The 20661-nt window shown below is 43.4% G+C and overlaps 1 protein-coding gene across 1 annotated transcript in view; it reads right to left on the reverse strand.

Moving 5' to 3' along the window:
* ITGA5 (integrin subunit alpha 5) overlaps positions 1-20661 on the reverse strand; it is a 121524-nt gene that overhangs the window by 32114 nt on the left and 68749 nt on the right. The window contains exons 10-15 of the mRNA XM_070740995.1: positions 17544-17600; positions 13152-13204; positions 12570-12778; positions 5780-5971; positions 3852-3897; positions 1984-2091 (exon numbers count right to left, since the gene is read on the reverse strand). Coding sequence (XP_070597096.1) covers positions 1984-2091; positions 3852-3897; positions 5780-5971; positions 12570-12778; positions 13152-13204; positions 17544-17600 — 665 coding nt within the window. The remainder of the gene's footprint in view (positions 1-1983; positions 2092-3851; positions 3898-5779; positions 5972-12569; positions 12779-13151; positions 13205-17543; positions 17601-20661) is intronic.

Here is a 20661-nt window from a genome sequence, read left to right on the forward strand (position 1 = left end):
TTTTATGTTGTGTGTATATTAAACTTGTTAAAAATTAATAAAAAATATTATTAAAAAAACAAACATATCCCAGCTGTCTTGCCTCTTCTGGAATGCATCCCTCCACCTTTAGATAGTTCATTCCAAATGACTCCTGCTTATAGGTAGCTCTGAATGGAGAAAGTGACTGACTGGAGATAGGCACGGTAACTAAGTCAGTGTTCCTAATCATATGTCCCTGAGATGGTCAGGACTCCCAGAATTCTTAGCTGGCATTTGAGGCTCTGGATTCTATAAATTGTCTTCCTCAACATCTGCAGGGGTTCAAAGGTGGGAAGACCAAATTACGGAATCAATTCCTGCCGAAATGCCTAGATAAGACCTTATATCAGAGGTCTTCAAACTTGGCAGCTTTAAGACTTGTGGACTTCAACTCCCAGAATTCACTAGGCAGCTATGCTGACTGCAGAATTCTGGGAGTTGAAGTCCACAAGTCCTAAAGTTGCCAAGTTTGGGGACCCCTGCCTTATATAGTCAGGAGCCTACAGGTAAATATGTAAATACCCTACAGCTGTCACAACCGCTTGTAGCTCTTTCTGTTCTCACTATTTTATCCAATAACATATAGAAGAGTGTACTGGTGGTCCTTGATTTACGACCACAAGAGAGGGAGCCCAAAATTTCTGTGGCTAAGTGAAACGTGTGTTAAGGGAGTTTTGCCACATTTTAGGACCTTTCTTACCACGGTTGTTAAGTGAATCGCTGCATTTGTTCATTTAGTCAAACGGTTGTTAAATGAATCTGGCTTCCCGCCACTGACTTTGCTTGTCAGAAGGTTGCAAAAAGGGATCACGTGACCTCAGGACATGGCAACTGTCATAAATATGAGTTGTTGCTAAGCGGTTAAATTTTGGTCACATGACAATGTGTGTGTGTGTGCTACAATGGTTGTAAGTGTGAAAACTGGCCTTGAGTCATTTTTTCAAGTGCTCTTGTAACTTTAAATGGTCACTAAATGAACCATTGTAAATCGAGGACTACCCTGCACTTAATATAGACAAATGGCCTTCTTTTTTAAATATTGGGGGTCCAAATAACCCAAAACGTATTTCTTATATACGGCCAATGAACATGGTATAAAAATGAATAAGCCCACCTATGTTTATGTGTAAGTTTTATTGGATTTATAGGCCACCCAACTCCTGACAGACTCTGGACGGCGTACAATAATAAAAAATATACAACAATTAAAATCCCAATAAAGCAGTCAATAAAAACAACCAATAAAAATTAGTCATCCAGGCCTGCCGGCAAAGGCATGTTTTTAAGGCCTTCCGGAAGGCCAGGAGGGTGAGGGCGGTGCAGATCTCCAGGGGCAGTTGGTTCCAGAGTGACGGGGCTGCCACAGAGAAGGCCTCCCCACGGTCCCGCCAGTTGGCACTGTTTGGCTGACAGGACCCGGAGAAGGCCGACCTGGTGGGCTCTAATCAGCCTCTGAGAAGTATGAGGCAGAAAACATTCCCATAAAGATATGTTCTACAAACACAAGCCATCCGTTAACTATTGAGAACTGAGGAGAAAACACTCCTGAACTGATCTGTAACAATAGAAAGGGCTGTAACAATAGAAAGAGCCACAAAAGCACAAGGGGAAAATATAACTTCCAGGATCGCTACTGTTATGTTTGCAAGTTGTTAGAATAAATGTGATCGCTGATTGGAGCAGGGCGACCAATAAGAAGCCCGCTAGCGCAACCAATGGGAAGCCGAGGCGCGACCAATAAGGAGCCTCCGGGCGCAACCAATAGGAAGCCCCGGCGCGAAGTTTTGAAACATTGTCACCAATCCCAGTGCTAGTAACAAAGTATATAAGGTGCGGTTTTGGCCGCTTGTTTTTAAGTCGCTACCTGCCTGCGAGCTGGTCACTTTAAATGTTCCTGATTATTAAATATAAAGCTGTTATCCTCTTCATCGGCCTCCAGCCTCTGATTTAACAGCTACTCACCATGCCACAGGGGTCCCGGTTTCCTCCAGGGTGCAAGCGCGTTCCTCAGGATTAAACATAGTGGGGAAGATGCTGAGAGTGGCAGTGGCGTGGACAATGGGGCGTCCTCTGCGGTAGGAAGGAAGCACAAGGAAAGTGAGAGAGAGGAAGCAATTTTTGGAACGCTAAACAAAAGTCTGAGGAAACCGATGCTTTACTTACTGGCTTTCCCCAAAAAGAAGCCTCCCTCTCAAAACAAATCCTTCCACCCAAAAAGAAGCCCTCCCCTGAAAATATTTAAGCACATGTGCAGCTGGTCCCTGCCATTTCCTCTGGTTAGGGTTAGAGAGACAGTGCTGGGAATCAGGTAAGATTTATGTATGGTTAAATTAAAAAAATGTTAAATGAATTGAATACAAAGAAAAATGTATACAAATTGGATTTTTTTAAAAAAATCAATATTAAGGAAAGTTTAACTACATGAAAACAAATTTTTTAACTTAAACTACTGTATTGATTTTGCAAATTCTAGTGTTTTTCTTTTCTGTATTAGAAAGACTTGTATTATGAGCGGGGCAATTGTAGCCCCTGTATATGTTAAATGTATGTTTGTCTTGTTTGTCCTTTTATGATAATTAATACAATTTTTTTTTTTAAAGGAAATCAGGTAAGACGACAAGAGGAGCCTTGTCTTGCTCCATGTGCCCCAAAATAATACCTCCTCAAAAATAAGGCTTAGCGCTTATTGCGCAGTTCAAAGAAAATATAAGAGAGGCTCTTATTTTGGGGAAAAACACAGTAATGATTATCAGTCTTGGTGAGACAGTCACTTTGGCTGAGGAAAGTCAGCTCAAATCTCCCTCTACAAAGTCCTTGGGGGCAGCTATCCAAGATGTTCGGAAACTTCAGATCGTGCAGAATGCAGCTGCGAGAGCAGTCATGGGCTTACCTAGGTATGCCCATGTTTCACCATCACTCCGCAGTCTGCATTGGTTGCCGATCAGTTTCCGGTCACAATTCAAAGTGTTGGTTATGACCTTTAAAGCCCTTCATGGCATTGGACCAGAATATCTCCGAGACCACCTCCTGCCGCACGAATCCCAGCGACCGATCAGGTCCCACAGAGTGGGCCTTCTCCGGGTCCCGTCAACTAAACAATGTCAGTTGGCGGGCCCCAGGGGAAGAGCCTTCTCTGTGGCGGCACCGGCCCTCTGGAACCAACTCCCCCCGGAGATTAGAACTGCCCCTACTCTTCCTGCCTTCCGTAAACTCCTTAAAACCCACCTTTGCCGTCAGGCATGGGGGAACTGAAACATCTTCCCCTGGGCATGTTTAATTTATATATGGTATGCTTGTGTGTATGTCTGTTAGTATATGGGGTCTTTTAAATCTTTTAATTTTAAATTTGTTAGATTATTTATGATTTGTTTCCACGTGTTGTGAGCCGCCCCGAGTCTTCGGAGAGGGGCGGCATACAAATCTAAGTAATAAATAAATAAATAAATCAATGGCAGCAGCCCCGTGGTTAGCGGGCAGGAGAGCAGATTGGTATCCACGGAAAAGGAGGATCTTTCCAGTGATTTATGAGTCACCCTAATTCATGACTTGTCTTGGCAGTCCCAGAAGAAGGGGGTTACAGCCAAGTAATATATTATGTCTGAGTGTTCAAGCAAACAATAAAGCAATGCGAGAGAGAGAGAGACGGAGGGAGGAGGAAGAGAAATATAATCTACAACGGAGTCATAATCTCATCACTTTTTCCAGGGGAAATTTGCACCGTGGTTTTCTTCCATCTACTATGCATTTAGACATATTGCATTTCTGCTCCCTTCAGACAGCACAGGGCTGTGGAAGACTGATCTTCATTGTTTCCAGGAAACTTTACTTACCTGTAAACCATGGCTTTATCCACTCCAAAGGCCCCCACAATTAGATCTGCAGGACAAAGAAAGAGACAGTCTGCTGAGCACTTGGCAGGAAAGGGTGACTGCATATCATGATACAATTTCAGGAAGCTTCAGGAGGTGGGGGGAACCCACCTTGCTTGCCCAAATAGCATACTGTGAAACCTAGTAATTTCTCATTGGTTAGGGAGGGGGAAATCATACAATTGCATGCTGAAAGGAATCCTGGTGCCCTTTTACATCAGTTTCCGGTCACAATTCAAAGTGTTGGTTATGACCTATAAAGCCCTTCACGGCATCAGACCAGAATATCTCCAGGACCACCTTCTGCCGCACAAATCCCAGTGACCAGTTAGGTCCCACAGAGTGGGCCTTCTCCGGGTCCCGTCAACTAAACAATGTCGTCTGGCGGGACCCAGGAGAAGAGCCTTCTCTGTGGCGGCCCCGGTCGTCTGGAACCAGCTTCCCCCAGAGATCAAACCACCCTCTTTGCCTTTTGTAAACTTCTTAAGACCCATCTCTTAAGGGTCAGGCATGGGGGAATTGAGACATCTTCCCCAGGCCTATATAGTTTATGTATGGTATGTTGTGTGTATGTTTTTTAAATTATGGGTTTTTAGTTTTTTAAATATTAAATTTGTATTTTACATTGTTTTTTTACTATTGCTGTGAGCCGCCCCGTGTCTATGGAGAGGGGTGGCATACAAATTTAATAAATAAAATAAATAAATAAATAAATAAATAAAATGTCATCACTGGGCTAGCTAGATAATTAATTTTGTCATAAAACTGAAAGAAAGAACAGAATAGGATAGGATAGGATAAGATAGTTGGAAGGGACCTTGGAGGTCTTCTAGTCCAACCTCGCTTGGGCAGGAAACCCTACACCTCTTCAGACAAATGGTTATCCAACATTGTTTTAAAAACTTTTAGTATTGGAGCATTCACAAATTCTGGAGGCAAGCTGTTCCACTGATTAATTGTTCTGTCAGGAAATTTCTCCTTAGTTCTAAGTTGCTTTTCTCCTTGATTAGCTCCCACCCATTGCTTATTGTTCTACTCTCAGGTGCTTTAGAGAATAGCTTGACTTCCTCTTCTTTGTGGCAACCCCTGAGATATTGGGACACTGCTATCATGTCTCCCCTGGTCTTTCTTTTCATTAAGCTAAACATATCCAATTCCAGCCTATGTTTTAGCCTCCAGTCCCATAATCATCTGTTGTTCTTCTCTGCACTCTTTCTAGAGTCTCAACAACTCCTTTACATCGTGGTGACCAAAACCCGATGCAGCATTCCAAGTGTGGCCTTACCAAGGCCTTATAAATTTATATTAACACTTCATGTGATCTTGTTTCTATCCCTCTGTTATGCAGAGAAGTGTGTTGGGCTTTTTTGGCAGCTGCTGCACACTGCTGGCTCAACATCAACCATGAAAGCCTGAAAATACAAATCTCCCACCATCTCTTTTACAATCTGAGGACTTGGAGAGGGCGTTACAGCTTCTGAGCCTCTTTCTCCAAATTATGCATCTATGAACTATGACCTCTCTTATTTGAAGGTCCCCTATGCAGCTGCTCCTCTCCTCAACATCTCCCATATTCATTCCAACATACCATGACAACAATTGGAGGGTGGGGGGGAAATACAACTCTAAATAAAATGGGAAATGGAATTTATTAAGAGGATATAGTTACTGAACAGTAAACAGGAGGATTTCATACTGTGCCTTTTTTTGTTACATGTTGCAATGGAAGTATGGAGTTTTATTAAAGCAGCCATGTTACCCTGCATACTGAATGGTCCTGTATAAGAGCTCACCAGATGACAAGCATCACATCTGCAGCCTCACACCTGCCAAATACACACTCCCAAGTTCAGATGTGGTTCTGTTACTCCTTCACAGGTCATCCTCACCTGGGTAACCATTTCCATCCAGGTCTTTGGCCCCACGCAAAGCGAACCCATAGAAGTCTGGGACTTGACCAGGCAACCAGTAGCCTTGCAATACTTGGGACGGCTTGGGGTGCAGCCCGTTCTGTCGGCCATTGTACACATAGACCACTCCTTGCTTTGCCGTGCCACCAAATGGCACCCCAATGGCCACATCTGTGGGAACAAATTGCTTGTGTCAGTATCGTTGTTTGTAGGGTTAATGCAGGAAACAAAAGACAAGATGAGTTATATACACTGGGTAAAAGGAAATGGAAGGGGAGGCTAGCCAACATATATGTAAAATCCTGTTGTGGAAACATGGAGTGAGATCGCTTGAAACTGCCTAGAGCAGTGATGGTGAACCTTTTTTCCTTGGGTGCTGAAAGAGTGTGCATATGTGCTATCGGGCATGCGTGAGTGACCACACCCATAATTCACTGCCTGGGGAGGGCAAAAACAGAGGGAGGCCCTCTGGAGCCCGGAAATGGCCTGTTTCCCAACTTCTGGTGGGCCCAATAGGCTCGTGTTTCACCCTCCCAGGCTTCCCTGGAGCCAGGAAAAAGTAAAAACACTCTCTCCAACCCCCTGGAGGCTCTCTGGAAGCCAAACACACCCTCCCAGAGCCTCTGTGTGAGCCAAAAATCAGCTGGCTGGCACACACATGCACGTTGGGGCTGAGCTAGGGCAACAGCTTGTGTGCCAGCAGAAATGGCTCCGCGTGCCACCTATGGCACCCGTGCCATAGGTTCGCCATCACTGGCCTAGAACCATGATGGTGAACCTATGGCATGCATGCCAAAAGTGGCATGCAGAGCCCTCCTTGTGGCATGCTTGCCAGCTGCTCTTCTGGTTTTCGGTGCACGCATGTGCACAGGCCAGCTGGTTTTTGGATTTCTGGTGCTCTGGTGTACATGTGTGTGCACACATGCATTCTGGTTTGGGCACTCAGTGCCAAACTGCTACTACACCACGACTTGCATTGGCAGGTAGACAGTTAAGCAAATCAGTTTGGAACTTTTCTTTTTCCAAGTTTCTTTACAAATTTTCAAAAAAACCCCCGAACATTAAAAAGAAAACCAAATGAATCTTGTGCATTTCCACAAATCATCACCTGTGTCCATTACATTTTATAATTGTACATCTTTTTACAGTATTCAATATCATATGTCTTCACGCTAGTATGTTTTTATTTGTTTGTTATATATCAAAGAGATAGAAAAAGGATAGAATTTAATTATCATATTACCATAAAGAATTCACCATTTTTATAATTGCTACCTTCATCTTATTTTACTGTCATACTAGCACTGTGTGTTCATTATTTTTATATACATTCCCACTTTATATTTTGTCTTTTCTATTTGTTTTTGATCCATTCATACCATCTGTTCCATGGTTTTTCCCGTCATTTTTTGTTCCCTTAATCTCCCTTGTCATTTCATCCATTTCTACACATCTGTAAATTTTTTCAACGACCAGTTTGGAACTTTTCATCTGCTTACATTTCAACCAGAGCAGAACTGAACTGCATAAGCTTATTTTACAATTCTCAAGGGGCCAAAAGCTTATTTTACAATTCTCAGGGAGCCTTGTCAGGGTACAGGAGCTCATTCCACCCTACGTTTGAACTAATCTTCCTTAAGATTATACTGGGCTGTTGCCTGAAGGAACAGATCTCAGGAGATCAGGTCCTCATTAGTTTCTCAAAATAAAACATTTCTCAACTTCCAACCCTTTCCCTGATTGGGCCCAGAAGTGCTAGGGAACCTTGCTTGAATATGAGATTGATTGCTTCATCCAACTCACACAGGAGATGTGCAATCTTTAATTGGTAGGGGCCCAAGAGGATCTGCTGCTAAGGCAGCCAAAGCAAACAATACTTTTTTTTTCCTCCTTGTTTGCCTTACAGGGGAAGTCCCCTTACATCTCCACCCTATTTTGAGAGAATCCACAGGACAATGCAGTCCAAATTGGCCCTGGGCCCTCACTCTACAACTATAGGTTGGTGCCAAAGCTACCTGGCCATGTAACTTCCAAGGATTCTCTTAGAACAATACATAGCTGGTAGAGTGGCTGGCCAGAGCAACCAACTGTGAAACTGGCATGGAGCTATCAGGCCTACTTTGCAAGAAGGCTCCTATCCATCCACCCTGTGGATGTTGCTGATTGCCACCCTAGGGCAATGTTTCTCAAATACTGAGGCGGGCCCCCTAGGGGGGCGCAGAGTGATCGGGGGGGGGGCACATAACCCTGTGGAACGTGCTTTTTTTGCCCCAGGAAGTAGGGTTTTTTTGCACCAAACAATAGCACACAGCAGAGTAGGAGATATGAAGCACAGATAACAAACACTTATGAGACATCATGGAAAAATATTTAACAGGGATGAAAAGAAAGGAGGAGACGGAGATGTTGAGACAAAGGTAAGTCTCCCAAAAGCTAAGATGAGGAAATATGACAGAGTGTATGTAGCGCTTGGCTTCACTGTGACTATGGAGGGAGACGAGGAAAGACCGGTATGTTTACAGTGTCTAAAATGTTGGCAGCAGACAGCATGAAGCCAAATAAATTAAGGCGTCACTTAAACACATTACATCCCAATCATGCTGATAAGCCGCTTGAGTTTTTTCAGCAAAAACGTGCTGAATATTGCAAACAATCGTCCCAGAGGAGAGTTGGGGTGTGTGAAATGTTTACTTCTTCCTAAGGGGGGTGTAACAGAAAATAATTGAGAAACGCTGCCCTAGGGGAACCCTGGCCCTTATATGACTTGTGGATTTGAAACTCCCAGGATATCTGAGCCACCCGGGAATTCTGGGAGTTGGAGCTCACGACTCATAAAGGGACCACGGTTCCCCACCCTTCCTCTAAGCACTTGACTAGGGGGTTAATCAGCAGCATCCGCAGGGTAGGAGGGTGGGAAAATAGCCCCACAATGTCAGGGTGTAACCCACTGCCCTTTTGTATGCCTGCTGTGCTGATTTCATTCCTTTGACAGTAGCAGGAGGCTTCTGAAGAATAGCCCACAGCGGCCACGATTGTCCCTTGTCCCCATCTGGATACCTGTTGTGTTCCAGGTAGCATCATAAGAACATAAGAAGAGCCATGCTGAATCAGGCCAAAGCCCATCGAGTCCAGCATTCTGTGTCACACAGTGGCCCACCAATTGTCCATGGGGATCTTGAGCAGAAAGAGAAGGCAAGACCCTCCCTTTCCCCTGACCCCCAACAAATGGTACTCAAGGGAATCCTGCCTGCCTCAACCAACATAGAGGCGGCACATGGACATCCAATGTGCCTAGGCAGACAATGCATTTTCTTCGGCTTAATTGATGATGTGATGGGGTTTTTGGTTGGTTGGTTAGAAAAAAAAAAAGAAATCCGATGGGAGCTGTATTAGAACATTCCAACAGCAGATGGCAGTAGTGGAACACGCAACAATAACTCCTCTCTACTGCCACAGAGATACAGGCTGAGGGTTTCATTGAAAAGAACTGCTCCCAAAGGCCTGCTTATCTGGATCAGGATTCCAGATTTGCCCATCAACACGTAGGAGGAGGAGAAGCCCGCTCTCTATGGTCTCCAGCAGCCACTATGAAAAGCAGGGCTGTTTAAAAGGATAATGAATCCATGTTATCTCGAATAGGCGTACAGGTAGTCTGGACCGCAACAGAGCCCCAAATTTCTGTTGCTATGCGAGACAGTGGTTAGGTGAATTTTGCCCATATTACGACCTTTCTTGCCATGCTTCTGAAGCAACTCACTACACTTAAGTCAGTAACACGGTTGTTAAAAAGAATCTGGCTTCGGCGTTGAGTTTCGTTCGTCCAAATTCACAAAAGATATTCACATGATCCTGGGACACTGCGCCCGTCATAAATGTGAGTCAGCTGCCAAACATCTGAATTCTGGTCATGTGACCATGGGGACACTGCAGTGGTCATTAAGTGTGAGAAGCTGTCTTAGGTCACTTTTTTTCAGTGCTGTTGCAACTTTGAACGGTCACTAAACAAACTGTTGGAAGTCAAGGACAACCTATCTGTACTCTGGACAGGGTGATTGAGTTTTCAATCCCCTCTTTCTACTTGGATCAGGGATGTAAAACTCAAGGCCCGCGGGGTGCTTAGATCTGGCCCACTGGTCAAATGATGCAGTGCCTCTGCCAGTGAAAACGGAGCTTGGGAGGGCGGTGTGAGGTTGCAGGAGGCCGTCATAGCCGAAAACGGAGCTCGGGAGCCTGTTTTTGCTGGCAGAGTGCTTGAGCCACAATAGGCGCCGATACGAGTGAAATCCAGCTGACCAGGTCCATCTTGCCCCCCACCCCCATGAACACAACCCTGATGTGGCCCTCAATGAAATTGAATTTGCCACCTCCAATTTTGATCATGGGTGCCAAACTCACTGCATCATGTTGATGTCACGTGACGTATTGCAACAGGGGTTTTTTTTGGTCTCCATGGAGCTGGGGAGGGCGTGGCCTGTGTGTGACACACCCAACCCAGTTTGGCACTCCTGACTTAGGTGATTCCTACCTGTGCTCCTTTTGTACCCCTTTAAATTTACCTCCGTCTGGACTAAGCCTGATCTAGGTCTCAACTGTACCATCAGACTGATACAACAGCGTTTCTCTACAAAGAGGCTGCAGCAAGAAGTGCAATTAAGACTCTGAGGAGGATTGAACTCTACAAAGTGCCAGCTTTTCACACATAGAGTGACACAGTTCACTCTATGTCACACATAACATAGAGCCCAATTACCTGTCACAGGGAAACCTAAGGACAGAAGATTTCTGGAATTACAATCTGACAAGAAGCTGGGCTTGAAAAATGCTAGATGTTGGATCCTGCTAGATGTCTTTACCAGCCCAACAATCAAGTTCCTCCTTTGGAAGCTGGCCATTGTTCTGGAATCTTTCTTTCTTTTGCTGATGCGATAGAATGTGTAGCTAGGGGGCATCCGTGTAATGAATGAAAGGAATTAAAGTAGAGGTCCTCAAACTTGGCAACTTTTAAGAGTTGTGGACTTCAATTCCCAGAATTCTGGGGGTTAAAGTCCACAGGTCTTAAAGCTGCCAAGTTTGGGGACCCCTGAATTAAGACTTCCAATAAATCCAACTAGAAGCCTCGATTTTTTCCCCTCAACATTTTCTGACTGGCGTTAAGACTACATTCTTAGACTTTGGCCTGCAAGAAAGATACCGGGGATTTAATTTAGGACTTTTTGCCTGCAAAGCATATGCTCTTATCATTAGTGTTATCCCTACCCCTCTCCAACAAAACATAAATAGATGGTTTCATCCAAGTCAAACCATTGCTCCCTCTAGCCCACAATGGCTTTTTCAACTGGCAAGATTTCAGATGGACATCCTGCTATTTAAGATTCCTTTAGGCAAGAAAGGGAGAGAATAACATCTGGGGATTTTTATCTGCGAGACACAAGCTGCAGTCCTATTCAAAACGTCCACAGAGAAAGTTCCTTGCTGCCTTTCCTGGCAGTGAAGCCTGCCTTTCTCCAGATGTCTCTGCCAGAGATTAGATAGTTTTGTTGTGTCTCTGCATTGAACGCGATGGATTTAGTCACTCTCCATGCAAATAAAGCAAATTTCCAGATAAATTAGCTATCAGCTGCCTCCTTCCAATGAGAAGGCATATTCAGAACAGGAAAAGCATGGAGATAACTTTTGGCTCGGTGGGACTATGACTTCCATTTTTAAGGCATATACCAGGAGAGAGGGACCTATAAGTCTCTGGATAATGTTAGGTTTCCAACACCCACTAGCTACTGGAAGTGGCCCCAAGGTCAAAGATAATGGAAAATCCCCAGGTTCCCATCTCCTACCCTACATCAAAATAACATACCTCCCTCTCATGAGTTGTTTGAAAAATATCCAATAATATGCCTCAGTCTCAATTATGAGAGTCCCTTTAATTGAACATAGGTCTTGCATTAGTTTTTTGTTTGATTGTGGAATAAGATAAGGTGAGAATTTAAGTTTAGAAATTAAGTTGGAATGGATAAACTCCCCCCCCCCGGTAACATTATTGTTATGATAATATTTTGCAGAATTTAGATAACATGTATGGATAATTAATGTTTAAGAGTAAGCCATTTTTGTAAAGGGCAATTAGTATAAGATAAGGGTTAAGAAACATTTATGAAATAAATAAGGATGGATGACAATTGAAAATAGATGAGTGAAAGCAGTTGGTGAGATGTAACAGCTAACAGCATTGTAAATTTGGATAAGGATATTGAAAAATTCTATATTTGACCATCCAGGTGATAAAAGGAAAGGAGGCAGCACTCTTTGCATGATAAATACCAAAAGTAATTAGAAAATTATTGAAGACTGAAGGCATATGACATTATATATTATACATATGACATGCCTGGGATAAACATATATCCATCCTAAGATAAAATACAGAAAATAGTATAAGGGCAGACTAGATGGACCATGAGGTCTTTTTCTCCCGTCAGACTTCTATGTTTCTATATGTGTTTATGAGTGGAGAAAAATAAAAAAAAATCTCCTCTCCCCCCAAAAAAGGTGAGAATTAATGAGCTGTTCCACAAACCCAGAGGAAAAGAAAGTATTTAGTAACAAATCAGAACCTTGGTAATGGAAATCTTTACTTTGCAAATATAGACTGTTGGATATTCCCTTCTCCTTTCTGTGTGCAAGCATGCATTGACAATTCATCTTGGTCAAGGACACAACTCAAATCTCCCGTTACTTTCCCCATGCCATGCCCCCTCCTATCCAACTTTCATACCATTGTAGCCATCCTGGTTGAGGTCTCCCAATGAGGCTATAGCGCTGCCAAAGCGTCCAAATTCTTGGTGACCAGTCAGTACAGCTGATGCCCCTTGCCCCATGCCATAGGTCTTTTGCAGGTAGATGTAGACCCTTCCCACTTCTTGGACACGGCCACCTTCTGTTTTTTCCATGAACAAGGGGGCACCGATCAGCAAGTCATCCAGTCTGCAGGGCAGGAGAGAAGGGAGAAATGAAATCAGCAACTCTAAAGCCCTGGGAGATAAATCACAGATGGCTGAGATCCAGAGAACGTTGTACAGTTGCCCCGAAAGGAACAGGATCTAGACTAGCTATTCTCAGCTCTTCCAGAATTCTGGAATGCACCAGATCCTCTTCTCCATCATGCCCCGATTGCTTCTGTCTATACTTCAGTCTTCTCAGTAGATGGGCATTCCCTTTCAGGACAATTTCTGTATGGTGTGCATCAAGATCTCACCCAAACTTAAATCTATGATCACATCCAATCAACTCAGGAGCTGGGAAGAGCTGCTTCCACCCCACCCCAAGCTTAGTGTTGACTAAGCAGCCAAACACTCACCCATCACCGTTGATATCCGTGGCAGCCACAGCATACCCGAAATAGGCAGCCATCTGTTGAAACAAGTTATAGGGATCAAGAAATGTCATGATAGTAAAGGTATTTTGAGATTACAGAAGAATGGAGCTGTCCGTTTCCCTGATATACGCCTACAATGTCTTCATACCTATAGCCTTACTGCAGTATTTGCCCACTTCCATAATGGACAGTAGGAAGAAATATTTTCCAAGGGGTTGGTTGTCAGGCTTTACAAAATAAGGATAAAGACACTGTGACCTCCCAAGTGATGTCAAACTGCAATTCCCAACAGCTCCAGCAAACATGGCTGACAGTGTCCAATGATGGGAGTTGTGAAAGCCACAGTTTCTTCACTTCTGCTCACTTTCCACTACTCTAAACTTGTCAGCTGACTGTTCAAGGTTCGCCCAGGTTCAAGTGATCCTCTGGCAAAGATTTTGTGCAGTTCGGTGAACCCCCAAATTCCACTCTGGCTGGCCTCTCCCCCCTCCGCTCCCCTCTCAGGAGTCTCCATGTGGCCCGTTTTGGATGCCAGGTAAGTGCAAGGCCCACATGGAGGCTTGGGGAGGGTGAAAAATGGGCCTCCCAGAACAGTGATGGGCTGCCAAAATTTTTACTGCCACACTGTGGGTGTGGCTTGATGGTCATGTGATCAAGTAGGAGTGGCTTGCCAGCCATGTGACCAGGTGGGAGTGGCTTGACAGTCATGTGACCGGGGTGACTTAAAGGTCATGTAACTGGGTGGGAGTGGCTTACCGACCAAGATAAGTTTTCAAATAGGTGCTTGGACTCTTTTTCAGTTGTTTAAATCACATTATTGGAATAGCCACAAAAAGGACAAATGATAGACAGCATTATTTTTTGAGGAGCACAGTAACATTTTAAAGTTCAGTATGATAACAGATTAGGCAAGTAGCTCGATTTTCTTTAATTGCTATAAACGTTCAGTTTATAGGAATTAAAATGATTAAAGCTTTTATGGGTAAAAACATGCTATTTAATTATTTCCTATTTTAAAAGTAATTAAGGGTTATACCAAGGTACTAGAGAAGGAAGGACAATAAAAAACTATTAAGTATTCAATAAATAGTGCATAAACTTACTATCCCCACTGTGCCTCCCCCCTGTATGGGGCAGCAGCCCATTACTGTCTCAGAGACTCCGGAAGGCTGGAAATTTACCTGTTTCTGGCCTCCAGGGAGTGTCTGGAATCCAGGGGAGGCCGTTTTCGCCCTCTCGGAGGCTCGAGAAAAGCCTCCAGAGTCCAGGGAGGGTGAAAAATGGGCATCCCAGAGGTTCTGGAAATGGACCCATTTCCGGCCTCCAGAGAGCCTCCAGAGCCCGGGGTTCAGGAGGCTGACTAGGCCACCCCCATTGCTAAATTTTTTAAAGCCCACTCCTGACTACATCCAAGTTTATTGTAGCTGGAAGTATCTTCCCCCCCTCATGGGTAGTGTAGGTCCCTGAGGTTTTACAGTGAATTAGGCCCAAAAGATGTCAGTAACCAATGGTACAGTAAATCTGAGAGATAAGCAACAGGAATAGAAACAAAAAAAAAAAATAAAGGCAAGAAAAAAGGTTAAAATCCTGCAGAAAGTACTTCAAAACCTATATCAGGAAACAATTACAGTGTAAAACCCCCATTTCTCATGATCTTATACTAGACGCCATAAAAGTTGGAACTGTGCCATAAATTGGGATTATATCTGGGAATTCCCCAATTGTTGTAAAAGTTGGTCAGTCCCCCTTCCAGTTCCTGATATATCAACAGGCCCTGTGTTTTGAGTATATCTTCACTGACATAAGGGCTAGAAGCTTGTGAAAATGATGAAAGGACAATGAAATTCCTATCGCAGAGGAACAGATTGTAAAAAAATGTTAGAATTTGCTGGGGGGGGGGGGGAATTCCTGAAAGATGGGAAATCTTGTGTGAACATTTTACTGAAAGAAGAAAAAAAAGGTATGATGATTTATAGGCTTATAAATTAAAGAAAGATGTGGACTAAATGAGAGGCTGAAGGAATCTGTATACCTTAAGAGAGGGAAGATTTTAAGATTGTAATTATTTGTTGAAGAGAAGGATGGAAGTCATTATATTCCAACCTTTTGGTTTTTTCCCTTTTCTTGCACCTCTTTCTTTCTATCTATCTATCTATCTATCTATCTATCTATCTATCTATCTATCTATCTATCTACCTACCTACCTACCTACCTACCTACCTACCTACCTACCTACCTATCTTCTTTCCTTCCTTCCTCCTTTCCTTTTTCTTTCTTTCATTTTGTCTTTTATTTCATATAAAATTCTTAATAAATCTAAATAAATAAGACACTTGTAACATTGAAATCGAAGCTTGGAATTTTGGAAAACTGAATTCAAAATCCAACAATAGTTTTGCTATCAACCTCAAGTAGTGGAGAAGATAAAGAGGGATACGGGTGCTCCACAAGAAAAAATTACCTCATCCGGATGTCTTTGTCTCCTACTCAAATTATTCAGCAACCGTTCAAGGTTACAATGGCACTGAATGAATGGGGGTTATGAACCTGGGAGTTCCAATTGTCCCAGCATACCCTCTCCCCCCCCCATTACATGATCACAACTGAGATGCTTGGCAACCCATTCAAACCAACAACCAACTGATCAGACCCATGATCACATGAATGCCAGTTGGCTTCCCCAGAAAGTCACAGAAAAGCCGGTAGAAATCGCAAGTCACCGGAATATATCACCTTGACTTGCAGACCCTCTCCCAGCCCCTGGGTTTGCACTGCTTTCTGCCTTACGAATCCCAGCGTCTGGTGAGGTCCAACAGAGTTGGTCTTCTCAGGGTCCTGTCAACCAGACAATGCCGGCTGGTGGGGCCTAGGGGAAGAGCCTTCTTTGTGGCGGCCCCGGCCCTCTGGAACCAGCTCCCCCCAGAGATTCGCACTGTCCCCACCCTCCTTGCTTTCCAAAAAAAGTTTGAGGACTCATCTTTGCCACCAGGCCTGGGGCCATTAGATCTCTCCCCGCCTGACCAACGAATGTGTTTAGAATAATCTATTGATTGAGTGAATGATAATTGAATGTTTTTAAGTTTTTAGGATGTTTTTAAGTCTTTTAACTGTTATTAATTGTATCAAATTGTTTTATTATGTATTCTATGTCTCTTGTGAGCCACCCCGAGTCCATGGAGAGGGGCGGCATACAAATCCAATAAATAAATGAATAAATAAATTATGCCAGTCTCTTGCTTACCCATACACACCCTCTCCACCTGTCCCAAAGGTGCTTTTGCAAAAGGCCACTGGACTTTCTTTGCTTCTTTTTTTAAAAGGCATTTTGCTTCTCATCCAAGAAGCTTCTCCAGCTTTGACTGGTCAGCGCTGAAGAAGCTCCTTAGATGAGTAGCGAAATGTCTTCAAAGAAAAGCAAGAAAGTCCAGCTGCCTCTTGAAAAAGCACCTTTGAGACGACCAGGACCTGGATGATTGAGAATCTCCATAGACATCCTCTCCACCTGTGCCCCATCCCACACACACTCCCTAATCCACACCACATCCCGGTGCGTCCCCTTAAATTGCATGGCGTCTTGTTTGCATCCCATGCACCTTCCTTCCTTAACCCTATTGGCACCTCTCCCACACCCTTCAGGGTTCAGACCCTTCTCTGAACATCCCCCGCAGCCTTGGTCTCTACCTTATCTGGCAGCAGCCATTTCTCTGCCTGCAGGCTTGGCAAATGCAATGTCCTGTCAGATTCCCCAGTGAATTTTGATATGGGAAGCTGGCAGGAAGGTGCCTTGCCTAACTATCGATTGTGGGATTCAGTTAACGATCACAACTCGGGACTGCAGAGATTGTTGTTGCTAAAGAGAGCATCTGCACTGTTTACAATTGTGACAGAAATTCTGATCCCAATTGCTGCTGTAAGTCAAGGACTATCTATAAGCCTCAGTTAGCAGTTCACCCTGGTCTGCTAGCAGCAGACCCTATAATCTTGTAAGAGAGAGCAAATTTATTTTATTTTATTTTATTTATTTATTTATTTTTGTCCAATACACAATAATACACAATGAAGGTTATAGAGGATATAGTAGAGAAGAAATACGAGATATAGGAGAGACTATAGGACAGGGGACGGAAGGCACTCTAGTGCGCTTATGTACGCCCCTTACTGACCTCTTAGGAATCTGGAGAGGTCAACCCTGGATAGTCTAAAGGTAAAGTGTTGGGGGTTAGGGGATGATACTATGGAATCCAGTAATGAGTTCCATGCTTCAACAACCCGATTACTAAAGTCATATTTTTTACAGTCAAGTTATTCTGACTTAAGAGGCTTTTTCAATAGCTGGGCCCAAATCACTTCAGTGTAATAAATAGATCTCTTCACCTGTTCTCCAGAAAAGTTGTATAATGGTCGAATATCACTTCCATTTAGAATCGTTACCTGGTGAGGAAAAAAAAGAAAAGGAAAAATAGATGTAACACCAAACATCATCTCTCCACAGAAATTCATCAAATGCTTTTAGCGTGGGGAAGAGGAATCCAAGTAGTTCCTCTTGGCACAAATGCCATTTTCTCATTGCTTCTTCTGGCTTCTCCCCACCCTCCCCACCCCTGCAAAAATGAATTCAAGAGGTGAAACAATCAAAATGTTTCCCATCTGGGTGGGTACAGCTGAGAATAATCTTATCTAGAAGCATATCTGGACACCAAGCTACAGCTGTAGCTTTTACAAAGAGAGAGACAGATAGTCCTAGACTCACAACAATTTGTTTAGTGGCCATTTTGAAGTTACGACGGCACTGACAAAAGTGGCTTATGGCTGCGTTTCACACTTATGATCACTGAAGCCTCTCCAAGGTCACGTGATCAAAATTCAGATGCTTGGCAACTGACTCACATTCATGGTGATTGCAACGTCCTGGAGTCACACGATCCCCTTTTGTGACCTTCTGACAAGCAAGTCAACCAGACTCATTTAACAGCCGTGTTACTAACTTAGCGACTTCAGTCATACACTTATGGCAAGAGAAGCCATAAAATGGTGCAAAATCCACTTAACAGCCGTCTCACTTAGCAACAGAAAATTCTGGGTTCAATTGTGGTTGTAAATTGAGGACTACCTGTATTTCATTCAAATAACCATAACCTACCCCTCTTCTCAGGGATGGGTTCTAACCTACCTCGCCGCCAGTTCGCTTCCCCCAGTGCCACATGGATGCACCCACATTGCACACCGCGTGGCCAGGCCACACGGGGATGCGGGTGCTTCACGCATGCACGCGTACTATCGAAAAACAAGCAAAAAATAGCAACCCCCCCAAAAACCCAAGATGGCGGAAGATGTAGAAGCAAAAACTAGCACAAAATTACCAAAAAAATATTTGCTTCAAAAATAGTAATAAAAAAAGATGGCGTCATCCACGGATCAGCACCGACAAAACCAGCTCTGTGATGTCATCACCAGTTTAGTACCTTTCTACAGAACCAGTGCAAACTGGGAGGAACCCACCTCTGCTTCTTCTCATATAAACTTTTTTTTTTGGTCCTTTCCCCAACTACAGTAATAGTAGAGGAAATTGGGAGAGGAAGTCATGGGGTAAGCATTCTTTCTTTGAATTTAGAGATCTATTGTGATTTTTTTTTAAAGTGTCACTTCTAGGTCACAAAGCTACTGGGTCACTTCTGGGTCACAAAGCTACTGAGTTAGCACATCTGCACTGTGAAAACCTTGAGAAGAAGCAGCTGCTAATATAAGTGCTCTGTCACCCAGGATTTGATAGCTGTGGTTCCTGTCAAATGTCTTATTTGGGCAATTTAACAGCGAAGTTACAGTATTTGGGAGAAGGGAGTGTTAAGAGAGCCAGGTCACAAGTTAAAGGCAGTAAAAGAAAGAGCCCAACATGACTTCGACATCATGGGTCTGTGTTCATCCATAATCAAAGCGCCTTAGGAAAATCAGATTTCTTTATTTTGGGGCCTCTACATTCCCCTCCTTCTTCAGAAATAGATCGGTTGCTATAGCAGCCACGGGGATCCACAACAAACAAGCAGTTTCCATGAAATGAAGATGGGAAGGGGGAACCAACCCCCCATAGCCACAAGGCAATGTCTTGTTTCGCGGGTGACCAGGTTCATCCACTTAGCTTTTATCCATTTTAGCTTTCTACACAGTACAACTGATGACTAGGAGTCATGGAAAGGCTATAGGAAAATCTGCCCTTGTTGCAAAGCAAGCCCAGCATGCATGCTAGAAGGAGAAACATGGACCTACTCCAGCAACACACCAGCTTATGCCGTGTCAGCAAAAGCACAACCTGACAATGCTGTGAGGTTGCATGCTGGCTAGCTGGATGGATGGTGTCAGATGTAACATAGAAACATAGAAGTCTGACGGCAGAAAAAGACCTCATGGTCCGTCTAGTCTGCCCTTATACTATTTTCTGTATTTTATCTTAGGATGGATATATGTTTATCCCAGGCATGTTTAAATTCAGTTACTGTGGATTTATCTACCACATCTGCTGGAAGTTTGTTCCAAGGATCTACTACTATTTCAGTAAAATAATATTTTCTCATGTTGCTTTTGATCTTTCCCCCAATTAACTTCAGATTGTGTCCCCTTGTTCTTGTGTTCACTTTCCTATTAAAAACACTTCCCTCCTGGACCTTATTTAACCCTTTAACATATTTAAATGTTTCGATCATGTCCCCCCTTTTCCTTCTGTCCTCCAGACTATACAGATTGAGTTCATTAAGTCTTTCCTGATACGTTTTATGCTTAAGACCTTCCACCATTCTTGTAGCCCGTCTTTGGACCCGTTCAATTTTGTCAGTATCTTTTTGTAGGTGAGGTCTCCAGAACTGAACACAGTATTCCAAATGTGGTCTCACCAGCGCTCTATATAGCGGGATCATAATCTCCCTCTTCCTGCTTGTTATACCTCTAGCTATGCAGCCAAGCATCCTACTTACTTTCCCTACTGCCTGACTGCACTGTTCACCCATTTTGAGACTGTCAGAAATCACTACCCCTAAATCCTTTTCTTCTGTAGTATTTGCTAACACAGAACTGCCAATACAATACTCAGATTGAGGATTCCTTTTCTCCAAGTGCATTATTTTACATTTGGAAACAGTAACTATGGGACTTTCACCTTTGCAATGTACATCGCTCTCCTTTCAAACCTTCCAATCCCTGTTAAAATAACACTTACTCAAGTATTAGGGAAGTGATTTTTGTTTTTTTGGTAATGCTAGCAAATCTTGGAAGATCAGACTTTTGAAGAAGAGAGGGCTATACAGAAATCTCCAAAAAGGGGGCAACGTTAAGATTTGAATGAAGCATTTACAGCTTTAAAAACTTTGCTTCCAAGCAGTATGGAAATAATATACTTCTGGAGAGAATGGGACACTGCTTCAATCTGGCTTTGGGCCAATTTTTTTGGAAAGGAGGGAATTCCCAGTTTATAGCTCAAAAGCGCTCATTATGCTCCCTTGGCAGA

Source organism: Erythrolamprus reginae, chromosome 2 (assembly GCF_031021105.1).
Source record: "Erythrolamprus reginae isolate rEryReg1 chromosome 2, rEryReg1.hap1, whole genome shotgun sequence".
NCBI lineage: Eukaryota > Metazoa > Chordata > Lepidosauria > Squamata > Dipsadidae > Erythrolamprus > Erythrolamprus reginae.